We start from the raw sequence: 15,724 nt of genomic DNA, 5'->3' as shown, positions 1-15,724 counted from the left end.
TGAAGGAAAATGCATGCAATGCTATGAAGATCAATCGCAGAACACAGTACTAGGAAAACTTAAGAACTCAGCAAAGGATGACAAAAAGACTTAAAGAAGGGAGAAATTATACTATGTAAGCAAAGTAACGTGAAATATAAAAACAGGCAGCAATGACCTTCACAAAACTATAAAAAGGAAGAGAGTTACTAAAGAAAATGTTGGTCCCTTAGATGAGGAGACTGAGGAATTAATCATTGGAAATGGCAATGCTTTCAATAATCATTTTGCATCCGACTTCATGCAAATATTTTGCATCTGATTCGTGGAAAACAACATTTAAAAATAGCAAGTTAGGAATTATAGAAAATTGATAACAGAAACAGAGTGGCTAAAACAAACAAGAAAAAGTATAGGGAAACTAACAGGACTAATAGCTATCACGTCCGCTGGACCCAATGGCCTGCTGTTTAGAGCCTTAAAATAAGTGACTGGAGAGATAATGGATGCATTAACTGCCATTTTAAAAATGTGAAATATACTGAATTGCCAGAAGTCTAACACCTCTATTCAAGAAAGCAGAGAGACAGAAAGCAGGAAACTATAGCCTATCACTGGGACATGTTGGAATCTGTTATTAAGCAAGTAGCAGCAGAACATAACATAATCAGACAACTTCAAAATATTCCTTTTGCCAATGGAAAATCGCAATGGACAACTTTATTAAACTTCTTTCAAAATGTAATTACAGGAAGTCATTAAAGGGGAACTCATTGATGTAATAAATTTGGATAGCCAATGACATTCAATAAGATGCCACTTCACTACAGAAGAGAAAAGAGTTCTGTGTGTTGGAAGATAATATATTAACATGAATAGAGGACTGGCTACTAGGAAACAGAGGATCAGAGAAAAAGGTTCCTTTTCAGGTTGGCTAAATGTCACTAGACAAATACCACAGGAAGCTCAACTAGCTAAGGTCTATGTCAATGACTTTAAGGAACAAAGTGTATTGTACTGTACCCATCATCAAAACAGCATCTCCAGTTGTCACTTCTCCCTTACTTTTTTTTTGTGTCATTTTTCTTTAATAGCTTAACCAGTCCACTGGATTACAATAAAACAAATAACTGCAAATGCTGGAAATCTGACAAAAACAAAAATTGCTGAAGAAACACAGGAGGTCTGGCAGCATCTGTGGAGTTAACTATTTGAATCCCATGACACTTCCTCAGAACCGATAGTAGCTAGCAAAAATTGGTGCATACACTGGAAGAACAACCTCAGGCTCCCCAATCTAACTTTGTAACTAAACTGCCTCATCACTGAAACCTTTCTGCAAATCTTCTGTGAACCCTTTCACAACTGTTCTCGAGTTCACTAACAAGAACATGACACTGTTGTTGTGGCCTAACCAGAGTCTTATAAAAGGTTCTCCATAAAATAGCTGCTTTTGTATTCAATACCTCTATTTATGAAGCCCAAGGTTTCAAATGCTTTGCAAACCACCTTTTTAATAACTTTCAAAGATGTATGCCAATGTACCTTCAGGTCCCTCCTGGTCTCTGCACACTTGAAACATGTGGCTTAGTCTAAATTTCCTCTATCCTTTCTCCCAAATTGCACCACCTCACATTTCTGTTTTAAATTCTATCTGCTGCTCGTCTGTCATCCTGTTGGCCTAGGTCCTGTTGAAACTGACATTCTAGTTCATGTTAAGTTACAGTCAATACTTCCTACAGTTAACAGTTCAGGCCAATTTACAGTCATCAATGTTTCATTCCTTCAATGCTGTCTTATATTAAAAACTTATCTCGTGACTTTTTCTCCATTACAGATCTGATATATGTGTAAAATCAATCATTTGATGATGAAACGTTTTACATGCAGTTCTTACTGAAGCTAATGCTTATGCAGAGTTATGTTCAGAAATAGTTTGGATTGAATCTTTGGGCCATCAGTTCAGATATTAATGCATATAACAACAAATTACAGCTTCTAACTCAAATAGTTTTCACACCCACAAGATCGCCTCTTATGCTCCTTTCTTCACACTTCAATTCTGTCCAGACTTACTATACCTTTTGCAAAAATAATATTTCTCAATATATTAGAAACCTTTTAAAAGAAAATATCTGCTACAACTCCCAAAAAAGATATATTTCTTTTTACGGTGCTATAAATTTCTGGTTGCACCTGCTCTGAAGTGACTTCATGTATCAGCATCTTCAGTGATGCCAAATCAGATAAAAATGGTTGCCTCAGATGCTACATATTTCATTATTTATGAGCTACAACTGGAATTGCAGAACAAAATAAGCAACACAATCTAATGTTTTATTTCATTAACCACTTCAAGGTTTGCTTACCCAGGCCTTTGGGAACAACTCCACTGCGATCCTGAGGATTCACTACCCAATAATAGTATTTAAGGGTATGCATTATCTGCAGCACAGTACCAACTCGTCGTACTGCATTATAAATGGTGGCTGTACTGATAAACTCAGTGGACAAGTAGGTGTAGAGCTGCAACTGAACCTGTTTTGAAGTGAAGAAAATAAATCACAGATTTGTACCAATATCGAACAATTAAGATTCTGCAGTCAAGACCTAAACAACCAAGTGATAACCTCTGCATTCAGTTACAAATCAAATACAAATCTTCATATTGCAATTCCTTTCAATTAACATTTGAGAACTGAAATGCCTTAAGGAGTTCACAACGACAAAGACAGACACCAGTTCAGGGAAAAATTAGTTCCCAAAAACTGAACTATAAACATTTCTTATTCTGTTTTTACTTTGGTTTGGTTTATGAAACTTTAAAAAAATCACCACCCATATTGGGACTATGAATTTCTCTTCCTGAAACTATAACCCTGAAGGCTATTTGTGTGAAATCTGGCAACTGCTCAATTCCAACTATTCACTGGCCTCTAATATTTTGATTATTGCAACATCCAAGTCTGCAATTCAAAATCATCAACATCAATATTTAGCTAACTTCATCATAATGCAATTAATAGTCCATTACAATAAAGCAGATCAGACAGAAAATTGCAGAATATTTAAACATGGATTCCAGAAGTTGCTGTCTGAGATGCCCTTGACACAGGGTGTCCTTTACAATCCTTGCAGGCTAATTGAGCTAAAATCAACTGAATGGTATGAACTTGGTTTTCTTACTAGTGACTCTAAAATTGCCAGAAAACATTCAGATTGGTGCATTCAAGAGCCAAGTTAAAAGAAGCACTGCTCTTTCATCAGTTAACTGGTGGGGCAGGATCATAAGACATAGAATTTATAGTAAAAAGATCATCGTGTCATGCAACTAATATATTGATCACACCTCAATTGCTGTTTAAGACTTTACAGTAATCTAGGTGTGTTCAATATATCATATCAGGTGCATGATACTATGGTCTTTTGCCATAAATTGTGTCTTATTGCCCTACCTTACTAGTTACCTGATAAAGGAGCAGTGGTCCGAAAGCTAGTACTTGTAAATAAACCTGCTGGACTACAACCTGGTGTTGCGCGATTTTTAACTTTGTCCACCCCAGTCCAACACCAGCACCTCCACTTCAAGAACCTCTATGGTTCTGAAAATTCAATTCCAAATGTGTTAAGTCTTGGTTTCCTCAGAAGTGAAGTAGCGCTTGCATTTTTATTTGAAAAAAATGAATGTTTTAACTTATCTTCTATTTTTTATTTCTTTCATCATCCCATCTTTCTTTAGACTACTCTTTACATTATTTAAATTGAATTTAGGCTCAACCACATACTTCTTCGTTCTGTAGATCCCACAATGACACACAGAGAACATCACACTAGTTCAGAATACAGTATGGCTATACTCAAAGTCTGGGGTCAGCTGTCAATGGGACACAAATCAGAACCATGATTCCTAATAAAAAGAATCATGTTGGCAGGATCAGAGTACTATCCTCTAACTTTAATAAGTTTTCATATGCAAGTTGAGATAACAATTATAAAAATTAATAGTGGAAAAAATTATAAAATAGGAGAACAAAACATATCAAGAGGACATTAACAGTCTTAAAATATTCCAAAGTTAAAAGCTTTTACTTAAAGGCCTGAAGTGACAATGATCAGTTTCCAGATATTATTGTCAAAGGGGTAAACAAACAGGCTATCACCATGCTTTTGCCTATAACAAGCTCTTAATCTCAATTTGAGTTGAGTTAGCAGAAAGAGACAGTTCCTTCAATGGAAGAAGGAGTTTATCAATTGCAACAGATATTGCATTAAGGATTTCCATTAACATGGTTGTTTCTGTTGGACAATTGAAATGTATCAGTTCAAAAGCTAGAAAGACCTGAGAATATGTTCTGTCAGTTTTCCGGGTCAGAGAAAATTGTAAGCCTAAATGGAATTTAGTAATAACTGGAATTTTATAGTCAATCATTTGACCAAAATCAGACCACCGTTTTCATCTTGATAACATTCCCTCGTGGCTCAAATCAATGATTCAGTCCTTAACACATCATTGACTTAGTAGTTCACACCCATGAAGACAGGAAAGAAATCACAAATACCCTTGCGCCCAAGTTAGACAGAGGAAATAAAATCAGATTATGTGCTCTTTCAGCACTTCCAAAAGGAGTAACTTGACAAAAATGCTTTGTGTGCATTTAGTGAAGATGACATTATGAGCAGAACAGCCTGCTGTTGCTAAGTTATGCTTAATAACTGAGAAATGAAGTTGTTTCAGAGGTTGAAGGATCAATGCTTAAGGAAATAACTTAAAATGAGCAGGAGCAACCTACATTTTCCCTTACGTTGTTCTGACACCCTGTATGATAGGGCTAATGTTGATCTCATCTTCACTTTCCCAGTAGATTCCAACACCCCTACATTCCCTTCAAATCCAAATTTACTTGCCTCAGTTCAAATATACCTAGCCTCTGAGCTCCTATGAACTTCCAGGGTGCAGAATTCTAAATATTTACACACACCAAATCAACAAATTTCTTTGCATCTCATTCTCAATAACAAATGCTGACCTCATTCTGTTGTTCTACAGTTTTAAACCTGGGAAAGTAGCTTCTAAGAATATATATTAATGTCTCAAAAATTTTATATTTCTGTAATATCACCACTCATTCTTCAAAATTCAGAGAAGTACTGACCTATTCCACTCAGTTCTTCACCATAAAGCAAATCACACCCCATAGGAATCAATCCTGGTTGCGCTCCTCTCAAAGCAAATGTAACCTGAAATAACTCCAGAGGCTGGCATCCAGTCACCAATTCACCCATTATTTACACGTGGAAAGTACTTGACACTGATCCAGCTCAGTAAACAGGATGTTTGACACTGGTGTTCTTACCTGTCAGTCAGGGCTCCCTGATTGGACAGGATTATCAGCCCCAATCAGGGAACTCATATCCCATGAGGTTTACCTGGGTGACCTTGTTACAATCACGACATAGCTTTTGAAATCTAAACTGTTCACAGTACTCAGTGTGGTCTTACACCAGAGCTCTGTATACAAATGCAGTAAGGGACCTTTACTTTTATAATCCAATGCTTTACCTGCCACTTGCCCTCCTATATGCCTGCTGTCATGTGCTTCATGAACAAGGATACTCAAATCCTTCTAGACTCAAAATTCCAGTTTATTGCTCCAAGGCGGCATTTTGTTTAAGCTCTTTAGCTTATATTTATAAAAACATTCACTAGAAAATCAAGGTAATGTTATACTATAGGATAAAAGTGTTGATTTGATTGGCAACAGAATTCTTACTCAAGTGGCACTGCCATGGAGAATGCAGCAGTTAGCTAATGGCTCTCACTTAACTGCTAAGCTTTGTTTAAACCAGGCAGTTTGATTCTGATCGGTTTACCCTAAGCAAAGAACCAGAGAATGTGACATTGTCTATTTTGTAAGGTTGTCAATCAATCACCACCTTCTTTTCATATTGTATAAATTGTTATGCCCCTTTGCATTGGTAGTCTTGCCAATGTCCTGCTGAGTATAAGGTGAAAAGCTTCAACAGATACATTTTTTGAAACAACACAAGTTAGAACATAGAACATAGAACAATACAGCACAGAACAGGCCCTTCGGCCCACGATGTTGTGCCGAACTTCTATCCTAGATTAAGCACCCATGTACCTATCCAAATGCCGCTTCAAGGTCGCCAATGATTCTGACTCTACCACTCCCACAGGCAGCGCATTCCATGCCCCCACCACTCTCTGGATAAAGAACCCACCCCTGACATCTCCCCTATACCTTCAACCCTTCACCTTAAATTTATGTCCCCTTGTAACACTCTGTTGTACCCAGGGAAAAAGTTTCTGACTGTCTACTCTATCTATTCCTCTGATCATCTTATAAACCTCTAACAAGTCACCCCTCATCCTTCGCCGTTCCAACGAGAAAAGGCCGAGAACTCAACCTATCCTCGTACGACCTATTCTCCATTCCAGGCAACATCCTGGTAAATCTTCTCTGCACCCTCTCCAAAGCTTCCACGTCTTTCCTAAAGTGAGGCGACCAGAACTGCACACAGTACTGCAAATGTGGCCTAACCAAAGTCCTGTACAGCTGCAACATCACTTCACGACTCTTGAATTCAATCCCTCTGCTAATGAACGATAATACACCATAGGCCTTCTTACAAACTCTATCCACCTGAGAGGCAACTTTCAAAGATCTATGTACATAGACCCCAAGATCCCTCTGTTCCTCTACCTGACTAAGAACCCTACCATTAACCCTGTATTCTGCATTCTTATTTGTTCTTCCAAAATGGACAACCTCACACTTGGCAGGGTTGAACTCCATCTGCCACTCCTCAGCCCAGCTCTGCATCATATCTAACTCCCTTTGCAAACGACAAGTGCCCTCCTCACTGTCCACAACTCCACCTATCTTCGTATCATCTGCAAATTTACTGACCCACCCTTCGACTCCCTCATCCAAGTCATTAATAAAAATTACAAACAGCAGAGGACCCAGAACTGATCCCTGCAGAACTCCACTTGTAACTGGGCTCCAGGCTGAATATTTACTATCTACCACCACTCTCTGACTTCAACCGGTTAGCCAGTTTTCTATCCAACTGGCCAAATTTCCCTCTATCCCATGCCTCCTGACTTTCCGCATAAGCCTACCATGGGGAACCTTATCAAATGCCTTACTAAAATCCATGTACACTACATCCACTGCTCTACCCTCATCCACATGCTTGGTCACCTCCTCGAAGAATTCAATAAGACTTGTAAGGCAAGACCTACCCTTCACAAATCCGTGCTGGCTGTCCCTAATCAAGCAGTGTCTTTCCAGATACTCGTAAATCCTATCCCTCAGTACCCTTTCCATTACTTTGCCTACCACAGAAATAAGACTAACTGGCCTGTAATTCCCAGGGTTATCCCTATTCCCTTTTTTGAACAGGGGCACAACATTCGCTACTCTCCAGTCCCCTGGTACCACCCCCGTTGCCAGTGAAGATGAGAAGATCATTGCCAACGGTACTGCAATTTCCTCTCTTGCTTCCCACATAATCCTAGGATATATCCCGTCAGGCCCGGGGTACTTGTCTACCCTCAAGTTGTTCAAAATGTCCAACACATCTTCCTTCCTAACAAGTATCGCTTCTAGCTTACCAGTCCGTTTCACACTCTCCTCTTCAACAATACGGTCCCTCTTATTCGTAAATACTAAAGAGAAGTACTTGTTCAAGACCTCTCCTATCTCTTCCGACTCAATACACAATCTCCCACTACTGTCCTTGATCGGACCTACCCTCGTTCTCGTCATTCTCAGGTTTCTCACATACGCATAAAATGCCTTGGGGTTATCCTTGATCCTATCCGCCAAAGATTTTTCATGCCCTCTCTTAGCTCTCCTAATCCCTTTCTTCAGGTCCCTTCTGGCTATCCTGTATCCCTCCACTGCTCTGTCTGAACCCTGTTTCCTCAACCTTATGTAAACCTCCTTCTTCCTCTTTACTAGATATTCAACCTCCCTCGTCAACCAAGGCTCCCTCACACGACCATTTCTTTCCTGCCTGATAGGTACATACATATCAAGGACACGTCGTATCTGCTCCTTGAAAAAGTTCCACATTTCCACCACATCCTTCCCTGACAGCCTATGCTCCCAACTTATGCTCCTCAAGTCCTGTCTTACAGCATCATAATTTCCCTTCCCCCAATTGTAAAATCTACCTTGTTGTGCGCACCTATCTCTCTCCATAACCAAGGTGAAAGTCACAGAATTGTGGTCACCATCACCAAAATGTTCACCCACTAACAAGCCCATCACTTGTCCCGGTTCATTACCGAGTACCAAATCCAATATGGCCTCCCCTCTGGTTGGACAATCTACATACTGAGTTAGAAAAGCTTCCTGGACACACTGCACAAACACCGCCCCATCCAATCTACTTGATCTAAAGAGCTTCCAATCAATATTTGGGAAGTTGAAGTTGCCCATGACTACGACCCTGTGGCTTCTGCACCTTTCCAAAATCTGTTTCCCAATCTGTTTCTCCACATCTCTGCTGCTATGGAGGGGCCTATAGTAAACACCCAACAAGGTGACTGCACCTTTCCTATTTCTGACTTCAGCCCATACTACCTCCAAAGGCAGATCCCCCTCAAACTTCCTTTCTGCAGCCGTTATACCATTTCTAATTAGCAATGCCACCCCCCCTCCTTTTTTACCACCCTCCCTAATCTTACTGAAACATCTTTGCTTCAATAGCTTCTCTCAGTTTAAAAAATAATCTCCTTTCCTCTTGCATCTTCTGAAATGAACAACCTTACTATATCCTTCTGGGCCACTCACTTAATCTGCCCATACCCTTCACAGACTTTGCATTCTCAATTTACTTTCCTATCTGGTTTTGATTTTCCAGCAATCTTGAATACACTAACATAGATTACAGGTAGCTGAGGCCTCATATCATAAAATTGTAACCTTGCAATTTACCAGGACATTTCAGAATCCAATAAATTTTGGATGATTATTAAGAATGCTTTCACTATCCCTGTGGCTCTTTTGGGAAAACCATGGTAATAGTCATCAAGTTAAAGAGATTTGTTGTCTTCATTTCTCCAGTTCGGAACTTTTATTCATAGTAATCAATCAAGCTTATCACTCATTAGATTCTTGGTTTTCTACTACTTCTGTTTTGTATCATGTTCTACGATTTAGGCAAACATGAACAGATAAAGAAATTTCTTCTCAATAAACTGATACTTGGAATTGCCTTGTCTAGTTAGCAGTGACAGCCGGTCACTATATACGTTCAAGCCAAGTAGGACAAGTGAATGGTATGGTGGCAGAGGCATAAACAGGGAATTAGAATTAAGGACATAGTCAGGTCAACTACTAGCTTCTTGACCAGGCATATGAGGCAGAATAACTTCAGCCTGTTCCAATTTCTAATATTTTAAGGTAAATACCAGCATATCAGTCAAAACTGTTGACTCCCTATGCCTCCCTCATAGTCCCCTTGTCAATCAAAAATATACTTAACTCAGCTGAGTTTAAAAGCTGTTTTCATTTAGTAATATACCTAATTTAAATTATTATGTACAACTTAATTTGACTAATTTGGTCAAAACGTCAAATGAATCCAGTTCAAATCATACACAAACTAGGGATTATTTCTGCTACAACCTGTAGAAGAGGAAACTATAACAATTTTATTCCAACCTTTATTTCTCAGATTATCAGCATAATTGACATGAATTACTTTAATCAATTGAAATAATACACTATTTGTTCTCAACATCTTGAAGTAAAGGGCATGTGCTCATAAATTGTGTTCAGCTAACTTCACGCTAAATCTTTGGAGTATATTGGAAATATTTTTAAATTCACATATGTTTTCATTTTAAGAACTGAAAAAGTACATGTTCACCTTAGCTGGAGCATGTATCCATATGGCAGGATTCAGAAGAATGTGATCACATAACTGTTTGAGTAGAGGACCACCATTCTGCAAATTACTCAGGTATTTGGCAAATGCCAAACAGAGTTCCAAAACAGCTCCGGTGATATGAACTTTGGAAGACTACAAGAAAAACACGGATTGCAGTTATTCAGCATATTAAAGTAATTTAAATAGTGATACATGTGAATGCATTTGCCCATGGAGTACATCAATTCATCTTATTTCTTATTCACTAACCAAAACAATAAGCTAGATTTTAACGTAAGGAATAAAAAACAATACTGTTTTTACAGTAATTTGTTTTCTTGAGTAATTTCTATAAATGCACGCAATATAGAAGCATTAATTACTCCTTTTAGAAGAGTTATAAATGTTTCAAAAGATGGAGCACAAAACACCATGTAAGCATGTACTAAATGTAACATCTTGGTTTAAATGCATTGTTTTCAAAACTGTAAGCAACAATTTCAGAGTCATCCAAAGCATTAAAAATGTGAAACAAATTTGTGCAGGAGATATTCAAAGGATTAAAATTTTAGATGTATGAAACAGTATCAAAATTGTTATTTAGTAACATGCCCAGATAGTGCAATTTTTGATCACAAGTGAAAGTAGATCAAAATAAATCAATCATAACTGAACAGAACTGGTGTAGCAGTTGACAATAGGCTGTGCTTTCCAATTTATCCAAATTGATTCAAAATTCACATAGGCACAATTGCTGACCATACAAGGTCGCTGACTAAGGTGTTGACACAGATGTATATCCTCTAGATTGCTCCAGATGTTGAACGCACTTCAATTCTTATCCAGACCACTAGGTGGAGGATTCCACCAAGCTAACAGTTCCAGCTAACTTACACTGACATGGTCTATAGTAGATAAAATGAGGGTGAGAGCACAGAATCTGTTAAGAGCAGAGCACTGAAATATTAGTGCTAACTTTGGAATTTTGTGCAAGTACAAATTTGCTGCAGAAGGGAAATAAATAGAGAGAAGCAAATAAGTGATCAACTGTGTGCATTAAAATTTTGTCCCCCTCAAGTGTTGTAAACGTAATCTAGTGCTAAAAAGATTACCTATTATGTTAAATTTATGGTTAACTAGTTAAACTACTTCATATAACTACAGAGAACTATAAAAATCCAGAAAGTAGCAATGGAGAAGCCTTAGCCCTTGCAATTGTCCAACAGTTTCAGTATTCTTGAAACAAACAAACCCAGAAATTGCCAGATGGCAGCAACTATGCAGAGACAGCAGTATCATTTCAAGTCCAGTGACCCTTCTTTACAACTGAAAGCAGCTAAGAAAAGGTATTATTTATGATGATTCGGATGAAGAGCCAGGGGGACTGGGATTTAAAGATGAAAATGGGTATTCAGTAATTTCAGATCCCACGTAAATATGACAAATTTCAGCACAACATTGTCTAATAGTCATTGCTACCATTTCATTTCAAAATACTAAAACAGGAATAATATTTTCACCAGTAAAGCCTGCATTTTTAACATTTATTAAAAATTCATATTTGGCATCTTATATCTCCTTTGTTTAGATAAAATTGCTAACGTATATACTAATCTGCAAGTTAAGCGTTTCAACCTGACAGCAGAGAATTTAGCAGAAAATTAACATGACACCTGTATGAAATACCAAGAGTGTGCTGTATTGAGGGAAAGACTTTCAGAACAGACAGAAAACTGAAATTAGCATCTGCTCTCTTGGATAGAGGTAAAAGATTTCATTGCACAATTCAAAGACGCCTAGAGAGTTCACCTGATTCTTACAGACAAGCAGCAGCAGCAGTAGGCCATTCTGCTCTGTTTTCACAATCCTATCTACCAGTAATAACTTTTGATTCCCTTGTCTAACAAGAATGTAATTATCAGCACATTAAAAATATTAATAACCCTGGCTCCATCACATTCTGAAGCAGAGTTCCAAATATACAAAACTCAAAATATTTCACCTCACTTCTTTTCTGAAAGTGAAAATCTCCAATTTTAAAAAAGTGTACCCTAGTTATGGACTCACTCCATAAGAGAAAACATCCTTTCCATGTCCAGCTTGTGAAGACCATTCAGAATCTGGATGAGAGTTTCTTCGCTGAGCTGGAAAGTTAGGTTTCAAACGTTTCGTCACCATATAAGGTAACATGTTCAGTGAGCCTCTGGTGAAGCACTAGTGTTACGTCCTGCTTTCTGTGTTTAGGTTTCTTTGGGCGTAGGGTGATGTCATTTCTGGTTCTTTTTCTCAGAGGATGGTAAATGGAATCCAAATCAGTGTGTTTGTTGATAGAGTTCCAGTTGGAAAGCCAAGTTTCTAGGAATTCTCATGCGTACCTCTGTCCGGCTTGTCCTAGGATGGATGTGTTGCCCCAGTCAAAGTGCTGTTCTTCCTCATCTGTATGTAAAGATACTAGCGAGAGTGGGTCATGTCTTTTTGTGGCTAGTTGATGTTCATGTATGTTGTGGCTGGTTTTCCGCCTGTTGGTCCAATGTAGTGTTTGTTACAGTTCATGCAAGGCATTTTGTAAATGACATTAGTTTTGCTTGTCATCTGTATTGGCTCCTTCAAGTTCATTAGCTGCTGTTTGAGTGTGTTGGTGGGTTTGTGGTCATCCATGATGCCAAGAGGTCTGAGAAATCTGGCAGTCATTTCCGAGCTGCCTTTGATGCAGGGAAGCATAGCTAGGGTTTCTCGGCTCGTTTTGTCTGCTTGTTTCGGTTTGTTGCTGAGAAATCGGCAGACTGTGTTTACAGAGGAACCTCAATTATCCAAATTTTGGATTATCCGAAAAAGATCTCAAGGTCGCAATAGAAACATTATATCAAAGAGGTGTTTCAACACTGATAGTGTCTTTTCCTTATAATAGTTAAAAATGAACTTGGCTGAAATGCTACCGAGAACAGTCCTGGACGTCATGGGAGCCCAGGCACCATCTCCAAATTACTGACCGCCTGCGCTCTCTCTCACCCCACACTTTCCCTGGAGTTTTACACAAGTATGTACCCTAAACTCCCTCCTCTCTCTCACCCCACACTTTCCCTGGAGTTTTACACAAGTATGTACCCTAAACTCCCTCCTCCCCAGATAATCCTCTCCAACATTTCCCTCTTTGCCCTGTATAGGGCACTTGTCAAAGTGTTGCAGTTAAAAATTGCGTGTGCACGCCTTTGGGTGCGCTATTGTGAGACTCACTGCACCCCCCCTCCCCCCCAAGGCAGCAGCAGACTTACTATTGGTGTCCATTCCAGTGGGGGGGGGGCAGGAGGGTTGGAGGATGCAGTTGTGGGGCTGTAATAGACAGGTTTGGGGGGGGGGGAAAGAGGGGTAAACATTGGGGCACGTGTGAGGACGGAGGCGCACGTGCTGTGCTGCGTAGCCTCCCAAATGGGGAGTGGACTTAGCAAGTGCTCGCTGTGTCAATCCCATTGAACTGATAGGGGCGGGGTGTGGCAGAAAGAGGTGGGTGGCTTCATCAGCGCTGCAGGTCCCTTACATAGTGTGTGGTGGCTCATTGAATTAATGTCCTAATGCAGCTTCGTTTGTGGGTGTTGGGATGATTGCTTCTGTAGTTCAGTATTTGGGCCATATGTGACGTTGCCTTGTAGACACTGGCTTGAATTTGCCCACTGACAGTTCGCTCTACTGTGAGATCTAGTAGTGAGACTGAGCTCTCTCTCCCTCCCTTCCACCCCTTCCCCCTCCCTTAGACCCCATAGTCTCTCTCCCTGGAACATCAATGTACAGGCTAGCCAATAAACTCCACAAAAAGACTGAAACACCTAGTAGAGGACTCACACCACTCAATTCACTCCACCCAATAATTCCTGAACACCAAAGACACCAACTAGAAGAGGATGAAATAATGATCTCTGATGTAACAGCCTTATTCACATCATCAACATCAACCTGGCCAAAAAAACACTGACTACACTATTAGAAGAAACAAAGACACAAACAGTAGATATTTCCAACTTCATTAGCAAAGACAGCATTGCCAAACTAGTAGACCTATACCTCACTATCTATTTCACTTTCAATAACAAGACCTACAAGCAAATCAACGGAACACCCATCAGATCACTGATATCAGGATTCCCGGCAGAAGCAGTAATGCAGAAACTCTAACAAACAGCTCTCCCAACCATCCAAACCAAACTTTGGGTCCGCTACGTAGATGACACCTTTGTCATCACTGAAGAAAACAAATTTGAGAAAACCTTCTACCCATCAAAAATATCCTTACTGAAATAAAGCTCACTTAGGAGGAAGAAAATAACAAACTGCCATTGCTAGACATCACAGTAGAGTGAACTTGTCAGTGGGGAGCTTCAAACCAGTGTCTACAGGAAAACAACACATACGGACAAAACACTGAACTACAGAACCAATCATCCCAACACCCACAAACGAAGCTGCAATAGGTTATTATTTCAATGAGCCACCACACACGGCGCACAAAGGAACTATGAAGAGCAGAAGAAAATCACCTATGCAGCATTTTTATGAAGAAAGGGTACCCAAGACAGTCTGCCAATTTCTCAGCAACGAACCGAAACAAGCAGACAAAACGAGCCGAGAAACCCTAGCCATGCTTCCCTGCATCAAAGGCAGCTCGGAAATGACTGCCAGATTACTCAGACCTCTTGGAATCATGGATGACCACAAACCCACCAACACACAAACAGCAGCTAATGAACTTGAAGGAGCCAATACAGATGACAAGCAAAACTAATGTCATTTACAAAATACCTTGCATGGACTGTAACAAACACTACATTGGACCAACAGGCAGAAAACCAGCCACAACATACATGAACATCAACTAGCCACAAAAAGACATGACCCACTCTCGCTAGTATCTTTACATACAGATGAGGAAGAACACCACTTTGACTGGGACAACTCATCCATCCTAGGCAAGCCGGACAGAGACAGGCACGAGAATTCTCAGAAGCATGGCATTCCAACTGGAACTCTATCAACAAAGACATTGATTTGGACCCCATCTACCATCCTCTGAGGAAAAAGAACTGGAAATGACATCACCAAACACCCAAAGAAACCTAAACACAAATAGAAACTAGGATTATAACACCAGCGCTTCACCAGAGGCTCACTGATGATACAAAACATCTGAAACAGGACCTTCCAACTCAGCAAGCAAACTCACATCCAGAACCTCAAACTGAGCTACAAATCTTTTCAAAATTTGTTAACCATTCAAGATCTTACAAGCTCAGTTAAATCACCCTCACTCTTCTAAATGCCAGTCTAAACAAGACCAACCTCTTCAGTCATTCCTCATAGGACAACCCACTTATTTGAGATACCATTTTAGTAGACCAACTCTAAACTTCCTCCAACGCATTTACATGCTACCATAATTATGATGATCAAAACTGTGCAAGTATTTGATATGTCGACTTACCAATGCCCTATATAGCTGAATCATAAGGTCCTTACTTTTATGATCAACTCCTCTCAAAATAGAGGAGTATTTCCCATTAGCTGTCTTAATGACTTTTTGTGACTCATGCACTACAATACCTAGGTCTTTTTACAACTTGGAATTCTGTTGCCATTTTCCATTTAAACAATATTCATTTTGCATTCTTCCTGGCAAAGTTATCAACTTTACATTTTCCCCATACCACAGTTCATCTGCTAGATCTTTACCCACTCCCTTAACAAGAAGCCAAATCAACACAGGTTATGTCATCTTCACAATATGCATTCTGACCTATCTTTGTAAGGCCAGCAAACTTAGCCATTGTCAAAAATTGTAAAACATTGA

At 39.4% G+C, this 15,724-nt stretch overlaps 1 protein-coding gene across 1 annotated transcript in view; it reads right to left on the bottom strand.

Annotated features, from left to right (window-relative positions):
* lrba (LPS-responsive vesicle trafficking, beach and anchor containing) overlaps positions 1 to 15,724 on the bottom strand; it is an 894,965-nt gene that overhangs the window by 803,312 nt on the left and 75,929 nt on the right. Inside the window, exons 12-13 of the mRNA XM_072561970.1 lie at positions 9,889 to 10,041; positions 2,349 to 2,517 (exon numbers count right to left, since the gene is read on the bottom strand). Of these exons, the coding sequence (XP_072418071.1) occupies positions 2,349 to 2,517; positions 9,889 to 10,041 (322 nt within the window). The remainder of the gene's footprint in view (positions 1 to 2,348; positions 2,518 to 9,888; positions 10,042 to 15,724) is intronic.

The sequence above is a fragment of the Chiloscyllium punctatum genome, chromosome 1, assembly GCF_047496795.1.
Source record: "Chiloscyllium punctatum isolate Juve2018m chromosome 1, sChiPun1.3, whole genome shotgun sequence".
Lineage (NCBI taxonomy): Eukaryota > Metazoa > Chordata > Chondrichthyes > Orectolobiformes > Hemiscylliidae > Chiloscyllium > Chiloscyllium punctatum.
The sequence above is the reverse complement of the archived record's forward strand: the minus strand, read 5'-3'. Positions and strand labels throughout refer to the sequence as shown.